The 19,898-nt window shown below is 41.1% G+C and overlaps 2 protein-coding genes across 5 annotated transcripts; both read right to left on the reverse strand.

The window, feature by feature from the left end:
* Nucleotides 1-687: 687 nt before the first annotated feature.
* On the reverse strand, nt 688-4,337 carry LOC146581688 (TBC1 domain family member 2A-like). The gene is made up of 7 exons (XM_085249246.1): nt 4,299-4,337; nt 2,741-2,941; nt 2,443-2,630; nt 2,235-2,355; nt 1,965-2,150; nt 1,219-1,340; nt 688-889 (listed from the first exon to the last, which is right to left on the reverse strand). Exons 1-7 carry the CDS (start codon nt 4,335-4,337, stop codon nt 688-690), a joined length of 1,059 nt encoding a protein of 352 aa, XP_085105372.1.
* On the reverse strand, nt 3,510-9,803 carry LOC146581689 (uncharacterized). Of its 4 annotated transcripts, none has more exons than XM_085285849.1 (5): nt 9,626-9,803; nt 8,480-8,567; nt 7,602-7,759; nt 7,119-7,173; nt 3,510-6,177 (listed from the first exon to the last, which is right to left on the reverse strand). In XM_085285849.1, exon 5 carries the CDS (start codon nt 5,619-5,621, stop codon nt 4,632-4,634), a length of 990 nt encoding a protein of 329 aa, XP_085141975.1. In that variant the 5' UTR covers nt 5,622-6,177; nt 7,119-7,173; nt 7,602-7,759; nt 8,480-8,567; nt 9,626-9,803; the 3' UTR covers nt 3,510-4,631. The 4 variants fall into 4 exon arrangements, with proteins under 4 accessions (XP_085141975.1, XP_085141965.1, XP_085141970.1 ...); XM_085285839.1 differs by having other exon boundaries at nt 3,510-6,180; XM_085285844.1 differs by having other exon boundaries at nt 7,119-7,176.
* Nucleotides 9,804-19,898: the final 10,095 nt, after the last annotated feature.

The following is a 19,898-nucleotide window of genomic DNA, read 5'->3' on the forward strand; positions in this document are numbered from 1 at the left end:
AAAAGACATTTGAACAAGATGCACACCCAGTAAAATTTAAAAAAAAAAGAAAAGTCAGTTTTATCATGTGACTATCATGCTGTCATTTCTGCACAATGCACTTTACACCAGATCAAAATAAAACACTGTGAGGTCGTTCTAACCGGAAGCCCAGAGAGCTTCGACAATGCAGCACAATGCCCTGAAGCATCAGCATCAAAATATACTTCAAGTACCAAAAAGTACTCATTGTGCAGAATGCCCTATTTTTGAATAGCTGGACATTTTAATTACTTTATCACCAGCTGTGACTACAGGTGATAATCAACCATGTTTCATAGGGATGTGACTACATTTAGAAATGTCACGCATTTTTAGGTATAAAGCAAAAGATGCAATGAAATAAATAAGCTATCACATATTAATCCAAATGAATTCACTGAAATACATCTGCACATTTCTGCAGCCTGACTTATTACACACGTGAACACAGTACACATTTGTTTACTGCAAGCTTGTTTCAGAGATGTGATGCAGTTAAATCTGTATGCGTCTGTTTCCTTGTAGTGTTAGTAGAGATGGTGAACCTGACACAATCCTGTGTTTAGTGTGAAGGAAACCAGTTAACAGCCGGTTTAGTAAAATTCTCTTGAACTCATGGAAAACTCATCGTCGTCTCGAAGTGAGCAGCTGAAGCGTCCCGTGTGATCAGAGGTCCTCGTCGTCCTCGCTCACCATGACGTCGAGCTCTTTGTCTTTCCGTACGACGCTCTCGGTGATGACCTCCTTGTGCTGCTCCTCCAGCTCACGCAGCTCCGCCTGCAGGCGCTCCAGGTGGAGCACTCGCCGGTTCCTCAGCAGCCGGCTGGGGAATGGGTTCATGTCGTTGAAGGCGATGCTGGTCAGCTTCCTGCATGGACACACGCAGGTGGAAAGGACTCGATCACCAACACAGAGGAACTGGAAACTGATCAGCTTGAGTGTTTCTGTTTTATGCTGCTTGATACTTCAGGTACTGCAGTTTGAGCAGGAAATACTGGACTGACTGGACCACATGTATCCGAGAGCTGCAGATACTTAAAAATCTTTAAATCGTTGTTACTGTGATCAGGGAAATTTAAACTTCTCACAAAATTTCAGTAAAAAGGGTTTGAAGCTCAAAGATTCAACAGCTACATCCGCTACACTTCTGAGAGTGTAACAGCTCGTAGATTAAGGCGGGTGGAGGCGAGTGCGTACCTGGCATTGGAGACGGTCTTTGTGAAGAAGCGTAGGTACTGGTAGATCTCCACGCTGTCGTGAATCTTCAGGATGTCGTCCTCTTTGTATTTGAACAGAGCCAGAGTGTATCTGAAGATCACCTGCAGCACAGACACGCATTTCATAACAGGACACTCACGCCACACAATTAATTGGAAACTTTGAGGAGGTGAGTCATAAAATTACTCTTTCAGTTGTGGTGCAGTTGGGCCCTTTACTCATTACAGCTCTGATCGATTTCCAATAAGCCACTTGGTTCCTCAGTTGCCAGATAATATTAACTTACTTGGTAGTTGAGCTTTAAGTTTAAATTAAACTTTTGGGTTGGATCTACGTGGCTGAAGCTGTTGTCAGCATTTATCCCTGTGTGGTATATATTTCTGTGTCTGAACTGTGATTTTATTTCCTGAGACAAACGATGTAAAAGCTGTGCTGCATTTGTCACATTGCAGAAACAAGCCCAAAGCCATTGTCCCGCTCATCGTCTGGATTTACGCTGCTTGTGGTAGACTGTGAGGTCGTTACTAGAATGATCTGCTTTCCCACTCCTATTTCATGTCACATGACAGTTCCCCATGCTTAGTAAACAATGTCTTATTACTCCTAAAATGTAAATAAAGACATCTAAAGGTGAAAACAAAATCATTTTTGTTTCCATGGACACTACTGTGGTGCATTCAAGTGTTGTCTGCATTTCTGTCATGGTGTGTTCGGGTGTATGGTACCTTGGTACCCTCATACAGGAAGGCGTCCCACAGAGGCATCAGGATGTCGCTGGGCAGACTCTCCACAAAAACCACCAGGAACCAGTTGAAGGTGACCAGAGAGACGTCAATGTTGTGATCCTCAAAGTGATATGCCAGGCGAGGAAGCTTCTCCGCCATGAAGTCCTTCAGCACGCGCTGGTCCGCCTGAGCACAAAGACTCACAGAGATCAGCCTCACTGATCACTAAAACAGATCACAGCAGGCAAGCAGGTGAGTGTGTCTGCTGACCTGAGAGGCCACCAGATTCTTGGTGTAGTAGTCCTGAGGCATGATGGCTTCCACCACTGCCACCAGACACCAGAAGGCGTCTTCGTCACTTTGGAGGACCAGCAGAGCGAGGGCCGCTAACCTGTGGACATTCATGGAAGGTGAGGTTCTGCCTGGAAGGCGGGTCCACATAAGAACTCAGATATAAAATTTATGCTTTTGTTCTGACCTGTTGAGTACCTGGCAGTAGCCAATGGCAGGGTTATGCCCGGAGAAGGCCAGAAGGATGCGGCGGAGCTGCTGGAGGGCGGGGCTGGACGGCGAGGAGAAGTGCTGATTGGTCGTCAGGGTTCGGTGAAGGTCCAGCTGGACCTGCCTGGAGGCAGGATTAGGAGCTGTCCGACTCTTCTCACACAGCTGGAAACAGAACAGGATTACTGAGTGCTCGCCAGCATTCCCAACAGGAAGAAGGAGGAGCCACCTGTGCTCAGGTGCGGATAAAGCACTCTCTCTCTCTACAGCTGTACCTGCTGATAGCGTTGCATGTGGCACTCTTGGCTTGTCAAAGTTCTGGCTCGGACCAAACAGCGCCACACTCTCTGCCGATACTCCCGAGGGACGCCTTCACGCACCAGAATTTTGAGCTCAGGTGAGATGATGAAGTCATCGTCGGACCTGCCTGCAAGGTACTGAGCCCAGCGGCTCAGCAGGGGGTGCTCCAGACCCTCCTACAGAGACAATGATGTATGATATAAAAAGAGGATAATCATTATCTGTTAAGCATTATGTTACAATTTAACATAATGTAAAATTGTAACATTGTAAACATAATGTTACAATTTTACATGATGTTACAGTTTAACATCATATAAAATTGTAACATTATGTTTACAATGTTACAATTTACAAATTGTAACATTGTAAACATAATGTTACAATTTTACATTATGTTACAGTTTAACATCATATAAAATTGTAACATTATGTTTACAATGTTACAATTTACAAATTGTAACATTGTAAACATAATGTTACAATTTTACATGATGTTACAGTTTAACATCATATAAAATTGTAACATTATGTTTACAATGTTACAATTTACAAATTGTAACATTGTAAACATAATGTTACAATTTTACATTATGTTACAGTTTAACATCATATAAAATTGTAACATTATGTTTACAATGTTACAATTTACAAATTGTAACATTGTAAACATGATGTTACAATTTTACATGATGTTAAATTGTAGCTGTTAAGGGTGGTGAGTTAGCGAACCTAGACGCGGACTTCTCGTTTAAGTTGAACAGTGTCTTTATTTACAGTGAAGCCAAAATCAATCCACAGTTATCCACAGTGCAAGTCCCTTCAGTGCTCCTCTCCCCGTCTCCCCTCGTGTGTCCACAAAACTCCCTAGAATCAGTGAAGTGTCCCCTTCCGTCTCTCCGTCTCGATCGCGTCCAGGCTTATTAGGCAGCTCAGAGTGGCAGCACTTACGGGTCGGAGGTAACAATCGCAGCGGAGAAAAAGCGGAGCGAGAGAGGAGAACAAAAAAACACACACACACAGGTCGACCGGTCGGGGCACCGTCCGACTCTGACAGTAACATAATGTAAAATTGTATTATGTTTACAATGTTACAATCCCTACCCTCACCTATGGCCACGAGCTGTGGGTAGTGACCGAAAGAACGAGATCGCGTATACAAGCGGCAGAAATGAGCTTCCTCCGAAGGGTGGCTGGCCTCTCCCTTAGAGATAGGGTGAGAAGTTCGGCCGTCCGGGAGGGGCTCAGAGTAGAGCAGCTGCTGCTCCACATCGAAAGGAGCCAGCTGAGGTGGTTCGGGCATCTGACAAGGATGCCCCCTGGGCGCCTCCTGGGTGAGGTGTTCCAGGCATGTCCCACCGGGAGCAGGCCCCGGGGCAGACCCAGGACACGCTGGAGAGATTATATCTCTCGGCTGGCCTGGGAACGCCTTGGGACGCTTGAGCGGTCAGCAAAAGTCGACTTCCCCCATCACCCACTCATTCACAAAATTTCCCTCGGGCCGTGAACAGGTGATATAGCAATCACTATTACTGACACCACGTGACCCAAAGCTACGCCTATCCACAACATTCCGGCCCCTAATTATTACATTTTTACAGTAATAATTACACATCCAACACCATAACTCACAACACACACTTCATCATATCACAGACACCCAGTGAGACAACATAACATACTCAAAAGTCCACCAAAGTTATTTTCTCATGTCTTCTCTTCTTTTCTTCTGTCTGCACATGGTCAGTCAGTCATAGGCCAGAGGTTACCAGCACTTAGCCTAAATATAGTCAGTCTGATGTACATCTCATAACATTAAAGTCAATTCAAAGTTAGTTATGTCACACTGTGTCAAAAATGTCATAGTCATGGGTCAGAGGCCTCCTGAAGAAGGCATATCTTTGTGATGGGTCTGCACACATGGCTGGTTGGGGTCTTAATCCAGACCTGACGCACAAGCCCCCTTTCATCTGGTGCAGCTCCGGTGACTCTCCCAATGAGCCAAGAACCACGAGGTGCAGAATCATCCACTATAAGGACCACATCTCCAGGAACAAAGTTACGTTTAATCCTTCCCCATTTCTGGCGCTCTAATTCTGTGACTGGGACTCTCTTTGCATATCCTCTAGATATAAGATCTGTCATGAAGGCAGTGTAGTCTTTATGAAAGTCTTTATCTCTGATGAACCTTTTCTTCAAACCTAAGGCTCGTTGCTCAATTGCACAGTTGTCAGGCATTCTTATGTCTCGGTCTTTTAGTGGCAGGGCAATGCTGTAGTGCCAATCCCCCAAAGTCACCATCTTGCTGGCCAATTCCAGGAACTTCAAGTCTTCCTTTGACAGCCCCATCTGTTCATCATTGCTGCTCTCAGGAAAATCCATCTTGAACTGCTGTTTCCATAGCTTGTCCAGTGTGACAGCAGAAACTCTGTTGGCGGTAACTGTTGCCAAACATCCTGGCCTTCCACAGCATTCTCGATTAAGTGGCCCATTCACAGTCCAGCCGAGCACAGTCCTAATGGCAAAGGGTCCATCACCTACACTCCGGATGACCTCCAAAGGTTCTAGAGCTCTGGGCATATTCATGCCAATCAAAAGCTCAACATTGGCCTTAATTTCTGGCAAATGAACATGCTTCAAATGTGGCCAGTCAACCAGGTCCTGTTGATTTGAGATGTTACCAATATCTACAGGCATTTTATGCTGAGTGAAGAGGTTAGGCATATCACAGTACATGTCACTGTCCAATCCAGCAACTTCAAGTTCAGGTACAATGAAACTGTCCACCACTTTCTCCTGTCCCATGGTGTGCAGGAGAATCTTTGTCCTCCTCCCAGCAATATTCAGCTTGTCCATAAGACCCGCTGTACAAAAGGATGCTGAACTCCCTTGGTCCAGAAAGGCATACGTTTCCACTATTCTTTGACCTCTCTTTGATTTTACTTTAACTGGCACAATGGCAAGCTTACAGTCCTGTTCACCGGCCCCAGTAAGACCACTAGTCTGGATCGTAACAGGAATGTTATCTGCCTCATTATTAGGTTTGATTTCATGTACAGTGTAGTGTAAGCATTAAAAGATCATAAAAGGAAACACTAACATTTATGTGAAACTAATTGTAATAAAAAAAATGAACAGGTGCTTTATAGATTTAAAAGAAAGAATCTGAAAACAACACTTTTTTGGTCTGAGTGATCAAAGTGGAAAACAGAACTGATGTTCAAGAACAAACCATAGCTGCACTAATATTACACATCTCCATTGTTGTGGTGAACAGACATGTTGCTTTTAAAACCACATGCAGTGTGTGACCGTGACTGTTCACTGAGACCATGAACGCCACTTCGCTGAAGCCTTCGCCTTCTTCTTCTTCTTCTAAATTGGAAGCAGAAGGAGCACGAGCTGCTTTGATCTACTGAAAGGAAAAAGCAGAATATCTGAGTTGAAACCAGTCAGCTGAAACCAGTAAGACAGGAACAAATTCAATGCAGTGTCTCAGGTGGCTTAGCCTGTTACAACTGTTGATACAAGCTAAATACAGTTAACACACAGTGTCAGGGAGCTCCAGTGTGGGAACTAGTGGCTTTAGGTTTGTAGTCATTTAACTTTCATCCCTTCATTCATTTAATTCAGGAGGAAGAAATGTCAGGTGGGTGCAGGCTGGTTACATGCATTTGGTCCCATGCTGTCTTTAACTTGGTTCACTTTATGGCTGGGCTGTATGTGGGCTTATATCATGTTACTTGGGCAGGAGTTCCTGTCCCCTGTTAGACTTAGAAAGTTTCTCCATAAGTAGAGCTTCTAACTCTTCTAGCACATCTGTGGCTGACAGTTTTTTGGTGGCTCTTTTTACCCCACACTGGTTGTGAGTGTGTAAATAGCCCCACTAGTTATTTTGGGTTGCAGTTAACTTGGGAGGAAGAGGTAGGTCTGCCATGACTAGATGAATAACAATTATCTGGGATACATAAATTTCATAATGCATGCATGTATCTCTATAAACCTGCCTGAGGGCTGCCATTTTTTACATTCAGTTATTTCTTTGTTGAATCTAAATAATGAATGTGTTACAGTTAAACTGACACTGATCAGTGTAAATGGCTCATTGGGACACAGAAACCTTTAAATTAAACCCTATCACCTGATATCGAGTGTCAAACAATATCAAAGCTGTAAAAGCTGTTTACAGTCAGAATTTATAAAACTATGATTGTAAATAAATTCAAACAAGTGAGCTTTTCTCTTTGTGCTGAATATCAACACTGTGATTTCTTAGACTGTAAGCTTTACTTTAGCACAACCAGTTGTAGAAGCTGCCACTCCAAATGTCTTTTGATAACAAGAAAAAAATACCTTTTCAGTCCACGGCCTGAAGTTCTTCTCCGACATCTTCTGCCATCGGCTTTGTCTGCTGGTTTGAAGACAATAAACCACAAAAAGATGATTTAGTCACTTTGTCTGCGTCATGCAGCTCGAATGTGTCGTGTAACGATGTTGAATAGCTGTCGTTATCCCTCTGCTGTGTCAGTAGGATTGTACTGTACAGCATCTCATTGATATGTGAGGAATGCTAATGTAACACGATAACAGACTTACATCATTAAAACATAAAGGGCAGGAGATATTTAGATATTTTTATATTTATATTACATTTTATAGCTGACGGATATTACTAAATAGATAGAATTTACTAAATAGCTGGATGAACATGAAAAATATGACTATAATAACAAATGACCATGAGAGCCAGTAGAATTAATTCAACTGGACACTCAAAAGACGTCCTTAAATGCTCTTTAAGTGGCGGAACAGATGAACAAACAGTTAATCGCTTACTTGAGATGAAATCTGCTCAGCTACTTTGAAAACAGCTTCTAACTGGTTCATCCTTTAACAGGATGACTGCTCAGGGGTAAGGCCATCATGCAGTCCAGCAACCTTTATGGTTCTGCTTTGATTCACCAGGAACTATTAGGGAAACCTTCCAGCGCCTCCTGTGAAAGACACAGGCATAAACACACAAACATTTATTAACATGTTCCACAGTGTTCCAGTTTGATTTTCTCATCCTGTGGACAACAACGTACATGGATGCAGGTTTATTGTTAACTTTTGTAAGGTTTATTTAGTGAACATATCCAGCTGCAGCTCCACTGTGATCCTGAACTGGATAAGCACTTAAGAAAATGTGTCAATAAATGGACATACATCAACTTACTATATTTATCCAAACAGACGGGACCAATAATGCTTCACTGAGTTAGAGACTTTAATGTCTCTTCTATGTAAGAATGTCTCGTGCTGATATACCTGCAAACTTGACAACAAAGGTTTTTCAGACTGCATGTAGCTCTATGTCAGCTCACACATTTACATTTATGTCACACTTATTTCTGCTTTCCCATTTTATAATTATTACTTACATTTTGATTAGATACCTTGAGTTTGTAAATGATCAGATTACATAATTGGAATAAAATGTATCCAATTCAAGGTTGCGGGAGGATGAAGCCTATCCCAGCTGATACAGGACAAAGACAGGCTGCCAGTTTATCGCAGGGCTAACACAATATGTGTAACAGAAAATCCACTTAAATGTTTGATATTTCTTATAATAATCATAATTATGACTATTATTTAAAGGTTTCTTTATAAATACATTTTGATTTTTTATAACCTCTAAAATATAAACCTGAGCTGTTTCAGATTCTGACCTCTGACCTCACTGCAGCTCCCTCTTGGAAGTATGTCTGCTTCTTGTCCCCAGTGTTGACCACCTGCCCTTGATATCACGTACTGTACCTGAGGAACAAAAAAGGACAAACACTTGCCTTCATTTAAGAAGTACATTCATACAGAGGTAATCTATGGAAACACACTAGTTCAACCTTTGGGAGAAATCAGTTCCTGTGAAACATTTCTGTAAATTAACATCATATGGAGAATGAATGAAATGAGTTCTTCCGGTGACTCAGCAGTCAAACACTGACAAATGAAATCTAGTTAAACTATTAAGCATATTTGCTCTTCTGAAATCTGTGTTAAACAACAACAAACATAAATTAGTAACAAAAATACAGCTGAGTAGATATTACAAACCACCAGCAGCCATAATGCTAAATTTTAATCTTCAAATGTTTCTGAGCCGTCTTCAACCTGCTTTTAACACATTAAAGTCCCACAGTCAATGCAGCCTGACTCAATCCTAGATGTTCAGCACACAGAGGTACCGTTTGAAGTTTAGTGTTAACCTGAGTCACTGATCATTTGCAGTATTACAGAGTCTGGCAGTCTTTGCATGATGTCCACGTCACTATAAGTTTCTAGCTGACTCTCAGGTGTGCCAGCAGGAAAGAGTAATAATAATCTGCATCCTGAGGTTTGTCATGCAGGATTAAATTTACAGTGGCTTTGTTCACACAGCTAGGATTGTATTTTACACTGACCCTGGGTCAGTATAAGTATCATACAGTTTAAACGAAGCACTGAAACTTGCACATATTTATTACAGATGCACTGAAGCTAATCGAGATATTTGCTGTCAACCTGTGGCTGCGATTAATCACTTTACTGAAAACTTTATTAACTAGTAACTTCATCAGTCATGACAGAAGCTAATATTTCTGTGCTAACATCGTTTAACCAGTAACAGCTTTCCTCCAATATAAGCTAACGTTTACACCGTAACTTTAAGCTAGCACCATAAAGACGGTAAAACACGTAATAATATCTACAAATGCATCTTAAAGCTCTTATATTAGCACTCGGTGTATTACTAACATAACCACATTAACATTACTGACACTCGCTGACTTTTAATAGTCATTCTATAAATGCTGTCCGTTTAAATGGTCCTGTACCTGTACACACTGCATATCCACCGGATTCCAGCCAGAGTGGATTCTGGAGTCTTCCACGCTCCTGTTAGTGATCCTCCATCTGGATGGATGAGAACAACCTTCTGAACAATCTAGCAGGTCTCCTTGGGGGGCACGTCTCCCCACCCCCCAAGCGAGGGCCGTGGCACTGAAACTGCCGGCTGAGAGAAGGCTTGAAAAAAAAGGACATTTATCATTTCTTCTTCGGCCAGCTTTTTTTCTCATCGTTTTTCCAAAGTACACATTAAGCTTCTTCTGCAGCATTATCACACACTAATTACACATGGAAACCTACCTACTTCTTTCTTCATCACAAACAATTACACTTTCTGTAAAGTGCTTTCAATAAAACAGAAAAGAAAAGTGTGTTTTGTTTTGTTTTTTTTATTCAAGATCTGTTCACATGTACTTAGCAAAGGTGAGTACACAGCATGAGGAAAGCCAAAAGCAAAGAGAGCGTATGAAGGTAATATTGAAGTAGGCTTCGTTTTGAAGTGGTGAAAGGCAAAGGCATGAGTGTAAGGTAATAAGGGGTAATGAGAGAGATGAAGAGCGGGCGGAGGACTTGGCTCGAGCAGGAAAAAGCAAAAAGGAAATGCGAGCGCGTTTCCCCGCCCCCCGCGCAGGGCCGTGGCAGTGAGTTCGTGGGGGGTTCGAACTGGCGGAGTTCTGTAGCAGAGTCCCCGCCACATGTCATAAGCCAAACGACCGGCCGAGGGGATACTTAAAAAAAAGGACATTTATCTTTTCTTCTTCGGCCACCTTTTTTTCCCATTGTTTTTGCAAACTACACATTAAGCTTCTTCTGCAATAACACACTAATTACACATGCAAACCTACCTACTTCTTTCTTCATTACAAACAATTACACTTTCTGTAAAGTGCTTTCAATAAAACACAAAACAAAAGTAGCTTTTCTTTTCTTTTCTTTTTTTTTATTCAACATCTCTTGATTGTGATTGTCGGGTAATAAAAGCTAATAAGAGAGATGTAGAGCGGGCGGAGGACTTGGCGAGAGCAGGAAAAAGCAAAAAGGAAACGCCAGTGCACGTCTTCCCGCCCACCAAGCGAGGGCCGTGGCACTGAAACGGCTGGCCAGAGAAGGCTTGAAAAAAAAGGACATTTATCTTTTCTTCTTCAGCCAGCTTTTCCCCCATTGTTTTTCCAAAGTACACATTAAGCTTCTTCTGCAGCATTATCACACACTAATTACACATGGAAACCTACCTACTTCTTTCTTCATTACAAACAATTACACTTTCTGTAAAGTGCTTTCAATAAAACAGAAAAGAAAAGTGTGTTTTGTTTTGTTTTTTTTATTCAAGATCTCACATGTACTTAGCAAAGGTGAGTACACAGCGTGTTGGGTCTGGGCCTCTTTGCTTAGGCTGCTGCCCCCGCGACCCGGCCTCGGATAAAGCGGATGAAGATGCATGGATAGATGGACTGATGTTCCAATTGTAACATTATGTTTACAATGTTACAATTTCACATTATGTTAAATTGCAACATAATGTAAAATTGTAACGTTAAGTTTACAATGTTACGATTTTACATCATGTTATAATTTAATATAATGTAAAATCGTAACATTAAGTTTACAATGTTACAATTGTAAATATAATTTACCCAATTAATTCTGTCATAACAGAAGTATGACTTCTCTGTGTTATTAATCCGTATTAATATCATAGGGATATTAATATCCCTACAATATTAAGCATCAGACTTTATCAAATTTTCTAAAAACTTTTTTTGTTGGATAGTGTAGCGCAGCTGGATAGTGTAGTGGTAATACTACACATCTTTGGAGTCGCACGTTCGATTCCCACCAAGTATCCAGTAAGGGTCCTGGCTAGACCCCTCATGCTAACCAAAAATCCCTGGAATGGTGCGGCTACGTCTGCAGTCTCTCCGCTTGAATTTAGAGCTTGCTTGTTTGTTAAATGTATTATTTACTGTTTTTAGTTTACTCCATGATGGGGCTGGATATCGGGCGTCCTGCACCACCCATCCGGTCTGGAGCATAGCGAAACCATTTCTGCACTGTTTGAACGAAGGTGAACTCAGAAACTGCCCCCACCTGCTGAGTCAGGCCATCTAAGACAACAAAAAACCCCAAAAACAAACAAACAAAAAAACAGTAAAAAAGAGGGGTTCAATTAGAGTTCAAATATGAATAACCTCTCGCCAAAAGTCTTTAACAGCTAGAAAGCTGGCAAACTACTAAGCTGATCAACATGAAAGGCACAAGGTGGAAATCAGCAAACTGCTGCCTCACTTTGTTCACCTGTGCTCTATATTTCATGGTCCGGTTGGCTGCAGGACCAAACATTTGGCCTTACACCTTATTTCTTTATGTTTTGCTTCCAAGGTGCCAGACTTGTAGGTAACTTTTTACACTGACATGACCTCAGCAATAGTTTCCAATCTTTCAACTTCCTTGGGCTTTGGCTGCTTTTTTACTCATTTTCAGTCCAGTCCTTCTACCTGACCATTTTCAGAGAACTCTAAGGAGCTTGGGGGAAAAAAGCAACCGGACTTCTTTAACTTTTTTGAAGACGTTTCGCTTCTCATCCCAGAAGCTTTTTCAGTTCACTGAAGCCTCATAAGAAAGTGACACAATGACATTTAGATAATAAAACTCGCCAAAAATGCACCTTAAGAGCACTGTCTCTTTAAATACCCTCTTTTGCTTGGTCTGCTACTTATTTTTTCTCATTTTTTCTTACTTTGGAGGACCAGCAGAGCGAGGGCCGCTAACCTGTGGACATTGATGGAAGGTGACGTTGTGTCTGGAAGGCGGGTCCACATAAGAACTCAGATATAATATTTATATTTTTGTTCTAACCTGTTGAGTCCCTGGCAGCAGCCAATGGCAAGGTTGTGCCAGCCAGCAGGATGCTGCTGAAGGGCGGGGCTGGAGTCTGAAAGTAAGAGCTCGTTTAGACTCTATTCTGTGAACAGGCTTGCTCCCACGAATATGTGAATTCATCTGTAAAAGAGTTTAACTCTAATGCACCTGTTCCTCCTGCTCCCTGCTGCAGGGCGGCCTGTTGGACTAAGAATGCCAGTGCGGAGCTAAGAAGATCAAAGAGGAGCTGTTGTTCTTGAACCTGCCAAAGTGAGTAACCTCAAATTGGTCCCCAAAGGCCTCAAACCACCACAGTTCAGTCGGTGTCAGTTTTGTTCATGTCATGTCCTCCTTGCGTCTTCCTTTGAGCCTCTCCTCTTTGTCTCATCTCTTTCAGTGTGCTGATCCTCCAGCTGAAGTGGTTTACGTTCACTCCATCGTTCACCGTGGAGAAGAAGAACAGCCCCATTGTTCTGACACAGCAGCTGGTGATCAGCCAGGACACAGCCTTTACTGAAGAGGTAAGGGAAAAGGCACACCGTTCATTTCAAGTATGGATGGAGCCCATTTCTAAGCTAACGGGTGGTGCCGCTGCCCTCTCCCAGTAAACTGCTCGCTATTTATTGGTCAGCGTGATCAGTCGTTTGGGCTCCTCAGCTTACAGCGGTGAGTGGGTGCTTTCAGACACATGTGCTGAATGCAGGTCAGCTTTGAAAGTTTATGAGACGTTAATAAGTGCGCCTTCTCCTCTCAGGACATTACGTCTGTGACGGCGTTCACCAGATGAGCGGAAGAGACGACGTCACAGACAGCCGGCTCACGTACGATGACGAGTTGGTCTGCCAGACCACGTGTGAGTCTGTGTGTGAGCAGCGGCAGAGAACAGCTTACCTGCTATTCTATAAAAGACAGGTGACGTCTCCCAGCAAACAGTCAGCATGTCTGTGCAAATATTCAGTGTAACTTGTAGAAAAACCCTCACACTCAGTTTATTTGTGTTTTTCTTTTTCTATTTCTTACTTTCTTTGCCGCACTAGAAAGGCAGCAGAGTCGGGACTCAGATCTGCAGCAACACCTTCATTGTTATTGTTATTATTGTTGTTAGTACTCTTGTTGTTATGATTGATATTGTTACTGTTATGATCAGTTTTATTATTATTATTATCATTATTAATTTTTTAATACATTTGTTTATCTTTATTATTATTAGTAGTAATGTTGTTGTTTATGTTGTTATTGTTATTATTATTACTGGTATTTTTGACATTATTATTATTATTTTGTTGTTATTGTCATTATTAGTAGAAGTAGTATTAGTTATATCATTTTTATATCAGCCTGGAGTGAACAACATGAAAGCATGGATCCATCCTCCCTCACATTCACAATTCAGGCTGCTGGTGTAATCGTGCGGGGGATATTTTCCTGGTACACTTTGGGACCTTTAAATGCTACAGTCTGAGTATTGTTATAACCACAGTGTACCCTCTTCTGATGGCTGAAAGTAAAAGGGGATCCAGTACCGGTTCCGGTACCAGGCCTACTGACAATTTAACATAATGTAAAATGGTAACATCGTAAACATAATGTTACAATTTAACATAATGTAAATGGTAACATTGTAAACAGAATGTTACCATTTAACACAATGTGAAATGGTAACATTGTAAACAGAATGTTACCATTTAACACAATGTAAAATGGTAACATTGTAAACAGAATGTTACCATTTAACACAATGTAAAATGGTAACATTGTAAACAGAATGTTACCATTTAACACAAGGTAAAATGGTAACATTGTAAACAGAATGTTACCATTTAACACAATGTGAAATGGTAACATTGTAAACAGAATGTTACCATTTAACACAATGTGAAATGGTAACATTGTAAACAGAATGTTACCATTTAACACAAGGTAAAATGGTAACATTGTAAACAGAATGTTACCATTTAACATAATGTAAAATGGTAACATTGTAAACAGAATGTTACCATTTAACATAATGTAAAATGGTAACATTGTAAACAGAATGTTGCCATTTAACATTATGTTAAATATAACTAACGGATTTACTTTACCAAATGGACCATCCCGGCCTTGCCGTATTGGTCTATTTGATTCACCTTTGTTTTTATTGTTTATTTTATTTTCACTTGCTACACATAGGACAGACATGACTGGGGGAAAGAAAGGGGAGAAAGAAAGAGGGAAAGAAAAACAGCAGGGAAGAGGAATGGTGATAAAGGGCAAAAAACAAAAACCAACAAAACAAACAGACAAAAAATATATATATCAGTCACTTCAACTCAAAGAAGTCCAGACGCTTTTCTTTCCAAGCTCCTTTGACTGACTGTTAGGACAACTTATTTATTGCAAGCATGCAGTACAAGAATAACTCGATGTTTCTGACTTTGCATTACGAATTGTTTACCCACTGACAAACATTTCAAATGAAATTAAATTCAAAAACAATTTGTGGTAACCTGATTTTAATTCAAAAAGAATCATTAACAACACTTCTTGTAATGGTGTCAAAATCAGCCCAACCTTTATTTTCAAATGCAAAAAGTAAAAGAAAATGAGCCAACATACTGGACACATATAATTGTCAATATAATTGTTTATAAACAATTATACTGTCATCATTGTTACAGATATGGAAACTTTATTAACAATTTGTCCAAGTAAAAAAATGCCCTGCTAATTGTTGGGGTTTTCTCTCCTCTAGCCCTTTCCTTTAAGCTCTTCTTTACATCCCCCCACCCCCACCTTTTCTTTTTTCTTAATAATATAACAATAAAAACAATTGGCTGCATTTTAAATGTGTCAGATCAATGTCTTTATTCAAGAATACAAGAAATGGTAATAGCTGCATGTGTGTTTGTGTGTGTGCATAATATGCATACTTTACTTGTTGGATCCAAATCCCACAAGGAATCAAATAAAACAAGAAGACAAACAAAAACAAAACAAAAATATATTTCTCTCCCTTCCCAGGTCAGGTTCACAAAAGCATTGCAGCTCTTTATTCCTCTGGTACAGCTCCAGAGTCTGTCAGCCAAAAAGAAACTACTGAGGTTCCAACACCCAGTGTTTCTGTAAACACAGATGAAAATGAACAGTCATCCACATCTAAAAGATTTGTAGATTCGAGGGACCGGTATAATACATCTAGTACATCTTTGTTTAAACCTCAGAACACAAAAAGGGAACAAATCATTGTATACAGATTTAAAAGTGCGCAAAGCAACGAACAGTCACCCTCTGAAACAGCTGAGGTTATCACAACCATTGTTTCTGTAAATACACAGGAACAGTCACCCACCTCAAAAAGATTAGTATATTCAAGGGACCAGTGTATCTACTCTGGTCAAAAGAATCCATGCTTCGTACTGATGTCCACAATTCTTTTTTATTCCTCTCACAATCATGGCGCACCGTGAAAACTAGAAACGAGTAAAATAATATCAATAGCACATATGACATCCATCTCAGCCACTTATTTCTTTTCACAAGGTGCACAAGTGCTTAACAAATAACAGCATAATGTTTTTACCGTGTACGCCTTGTAAAACCAGTAGTAGAAAAGTTGTAGGTTCGTGCTCTTGTGGGGGAGACGTATGTTATCCACCACCTCGATAGCTAGCCGAGAGTTTGAGGGTCACTAGAGCCGCCGAGAACGCATGAACTACTTACGGTAGGACGTTTTGCCAAAGTAAGATGTTTTGTCAGAACACCGAGTCCTCAGGAGGATGCAGCCCATGAATTTGGACACGATCTCAGATGCACTTCTGGTGTTGTCATGGCAACCCACACAAACATTTCAGCGTCAGCTACAATGAGGCGGAGCCCTTACTGAAACACTGAGCTCAGGTAGAGTGAAAGACAACATTTTTCCGCATCCAAAACAGCAGCGCTGTTCCTGTGACCTCTAGTAAAGCCTCTACTTGGGAAAAGGGAGTCTTTCATCAAAGCATCCTGCAGAAGTTGAATAAAAATATGCAAATGTTTAAATGATGCAACTTAATGAAGGCTGACAGCAGTTGTACTATTTTACATTGCAGCGAACAGGGGTGACCATTATTTTCAACGTTTTTACAGAATTTTTCACATTGAAAGTGAAATAATATAAATAATGTCTCAATTAAATTGCGTTAATATTTAAAAATACAAAAACTACAGCTTTGTTCACAAGCCAATAAAAATGTACTTGGGCCAGTGGTAAATGAAAATAACACTTATTCAGCACCTGGTTGTTGCGGCTGCATCAGGACACCAGATGTTCAGCCTCCATCCTGTAGGCAGACTTATCCCCGTCTGAGAGGAGTCCAATAATGGTGGTGTCATCTGCAAGCTTAATTAATTTGACAGACTGGTGGTTGGAGGTGCGGCAGTTGGTGTACAGGGAGAAGGGCATAGAAGAAAGAACACAGCCCTGAGGGGAGCTCGTGCTGATGGTCCGGGAGTCCAAGACATTCTTCCCCAGCCTCACTGGTTGCTTCCTGTCCGTCAGGAAGTCAGTGATCCACCGGCAGATGGGATCAGGCACATTCATCTGGGAAAGCAATCCTTGAAGAAGGTCTGAAAGGATGGTGTTGAAGGTAGAGCTGAAGTCCACAAACAGGATCCTAGCATAGATTCTGCAGGACAAAGTGTAGGGCCATGTTGATGGCATCGTCTACAGACCTGTTGGCTCTGTATGCAAACTGCAGGGGGTCCAGGAGGGGGGCCGTGAGGGTCTTAAGATAGGAGAGAACCAGGCGCTCAAAAGACTTCCTGACCAGATGTCAGAGCCACAGGTCTGTAGTAAGAAGCTGGTTTTTATGTACATTAAAGCTTTATAAAAATGTAACAGTGCAAATACAAATTCCTTGCTGAAAGTTTAATCAAAAGGCATTTCCAGTAGAAATGGGCTGACATATCCTGAGCATAACCATATATAATATCCACTGAAGTTAAAAAGAGGTGCTTTGCAAAATTAAACTGCAGTATGCAATACGTATTTTTCGGACCATAAGGTGCACGGGATTATAACGCACATCAAGCGAAACAAAGCAGTCAGATAAATCAAACTTTATTAAACTCATTCTTCTTGCTTCCTCCACTTCTGTACCATTGATTCATTAATGTTGAATTCTCTGGCAGCTGCTCTATTCCCATGTTGTTGCAGTATATTAATGACTAACCTCGCATTGTGGATGGATTATCTCAGTTGTTCTCCTGACTGAAGTTTGGTCTGTTTACAGCACCCTGCCATGCGATTGCATTTGTCTCTAACCATGAGGAACCTTAACGTTAACTTTTATAAGTGGAAAAGTGTTAGTGTTCGTCCTCCAGCTTCCCTGTTTATGTTATGCTAACATAGCTGTGTCGCTAGCGATTACGTAGCACATCATTATATACCAGCTAGCCCAACTTCAGTAACCCTACAAACGTCACTGCTGTTTAGTTTCCTGTCTTCATTTATGTTGGAAGTGATAGCAGAGCTGTACGTTTGATTTTTTTCAGAAATCTCTCAGTCAGAACATGCAATATCATGCTTAGGTAACTAGCGAGCTAACTTCCGCTAGCTTCCCGCTAACTTCTAACTCTGTTAAATGTAATAAATTTTGTTTTAATGGATGCCTGGAAGTTAAACTTCATAGTTACACCTGGTAAAGCAGCAATGCTGATCGTTTTATTAAAGATGAAAGAATTTAGACAGTTTTTAACGCTCAGTGATGCTGCAGTGTTCGTTTGAACTGAAGAATTAAGGAGTTTAGGACCCAGATTACTCCCAGATTTAAGAGCATCTTAGTCCGACAAATACGACAATAACGACGGCCGCTTGCATGTTCTGCAAAAAAATGTGCTTTGTCGTGTATCTGACGGACAAACACCAAACCAGTTCCACATCACTGAAGTTGCACCATTTTTACAAACCAATTCTGGTTCATCTGTTTCACTCAACAATCGGCCATGTGCGTATGAAAACAAAGGCACTGCGCATGCGCGTTTTACTCATATTCTATCGCGATATTTCATTTTCCTATTGTTGCCTAACATTATACCGGTATTACCGTGAACGGTATAATATGGCCCAGCCCTACTCAGTACATGTTTTACTGTAGTCCATTTGTCTTCAGTTGGCTCAGTAAAGTACTGTGAAAGTTTACTGACTATAAAACTCAAGTCCGGTCTTGTGCATGTAGCCAAATAGATCAGACTACCAACTGCCTCTCTGTACCTTTTGACATCACTCATCTTTTCTGCATCATCAGCATAGTTCAGTTTTTGCTCACAAGGTGTCTGTCTTTCTTTACAATCCTGCATGTTGAATCTTTCAAGTATTTTTTTCCACATATTGTTTTTGTGACATTTTTACACAGTTATCACTCTGGTCAAAATCTATACCAATGAAATGTCTCAGTTTACCCAAATCCTTCATTTTGAATTTTGCTGCAAGCATTTTCTTCACAACAGTTAGTTCACTTTCATCACTAGCAGCAATGATCAGGTCATCTACCCATACAATCAGAATCACCTTCTTATTTTCTGTCATTTTTGTGTAAACACAATGGTCAGCGGGGTTTTGCACAAAGTCGTTCTCACTCAGATATTCATGCAACAACTTGTTCCAATTCCGGCCTGATTGTTTTAGCCCATATAGCGACTTTTTCAACTTGCACACCAGTTTTTCATTTGTGTCGGATTTTACCTCATAACCCTCAGGTTGTTCCATGAATACCTCACAATCTATTGGTGCATGAAGATAGGCAGCTTTAACATCCATCTGGTGTAAAAGCATGTTTTCTTGTGCTGCCTTTTGCATCAACACTCTGATACTAGTCAGGTTAGCAGTAGGGGAAAATGTTTCTTCATAATCCACACCTATCCTCTGACTATATCCTTTAGCAACATAACGTGCCTTGTACTTCTCAGATCCATCAACATTGTTTTTGACTGCGTACACCCATCTACCCCCCACTGTCTTCTTACCCTCAGGCAAAGTGGTTAAGGTAAATGTGTCATTTTCTCTTAGTGATTGCATCTCTTCATCCATTGCACTGACCCATTTCTCTGAGTTAGATGAAGTTATTGCTTCCTTGAATGTTTGGGGAATGTTACACATTGCTCTGTAACAATAATCCATGTTTGTAAGTACTTGATCACAATCCTCCTTATCAGTAACATATTCACTTAAATACCCAGGCCTCTTTCTCACTCTGGAAGGATACCTTGCAGCCTCGCAGTCGAGTTCATTCTCCTGTGACTGGCTGCTCATCTCAGACATGCTTACTGGGATCTGTTCCTGAGTATCTGTGTGTTCTGTACTCACATCAGTCTGTTCTCTGGTCTTGGTGAACCTGTTTGGTGTCTCAAAGTCACCCTCATCATCTGGCACCTTGTCAGTCT

The sequence above is a fragment of the Mchenga conophoros genome, linkage group LG2 (genome assembly GCF_057382185.1).
Source record: "Mchenga conophoros isolate Kocher_MC1m ecotype Shallow Benthic linkage group LG2, M_conophoros_male_GT1.1, whole genome shotgun sequence".
Lineage (NCBI taxonomy): Eukaryota > Metazoa > Chordata > Actinopteri > Cichliformes > Cichlidae > Mchenga > Mchenga conophoros.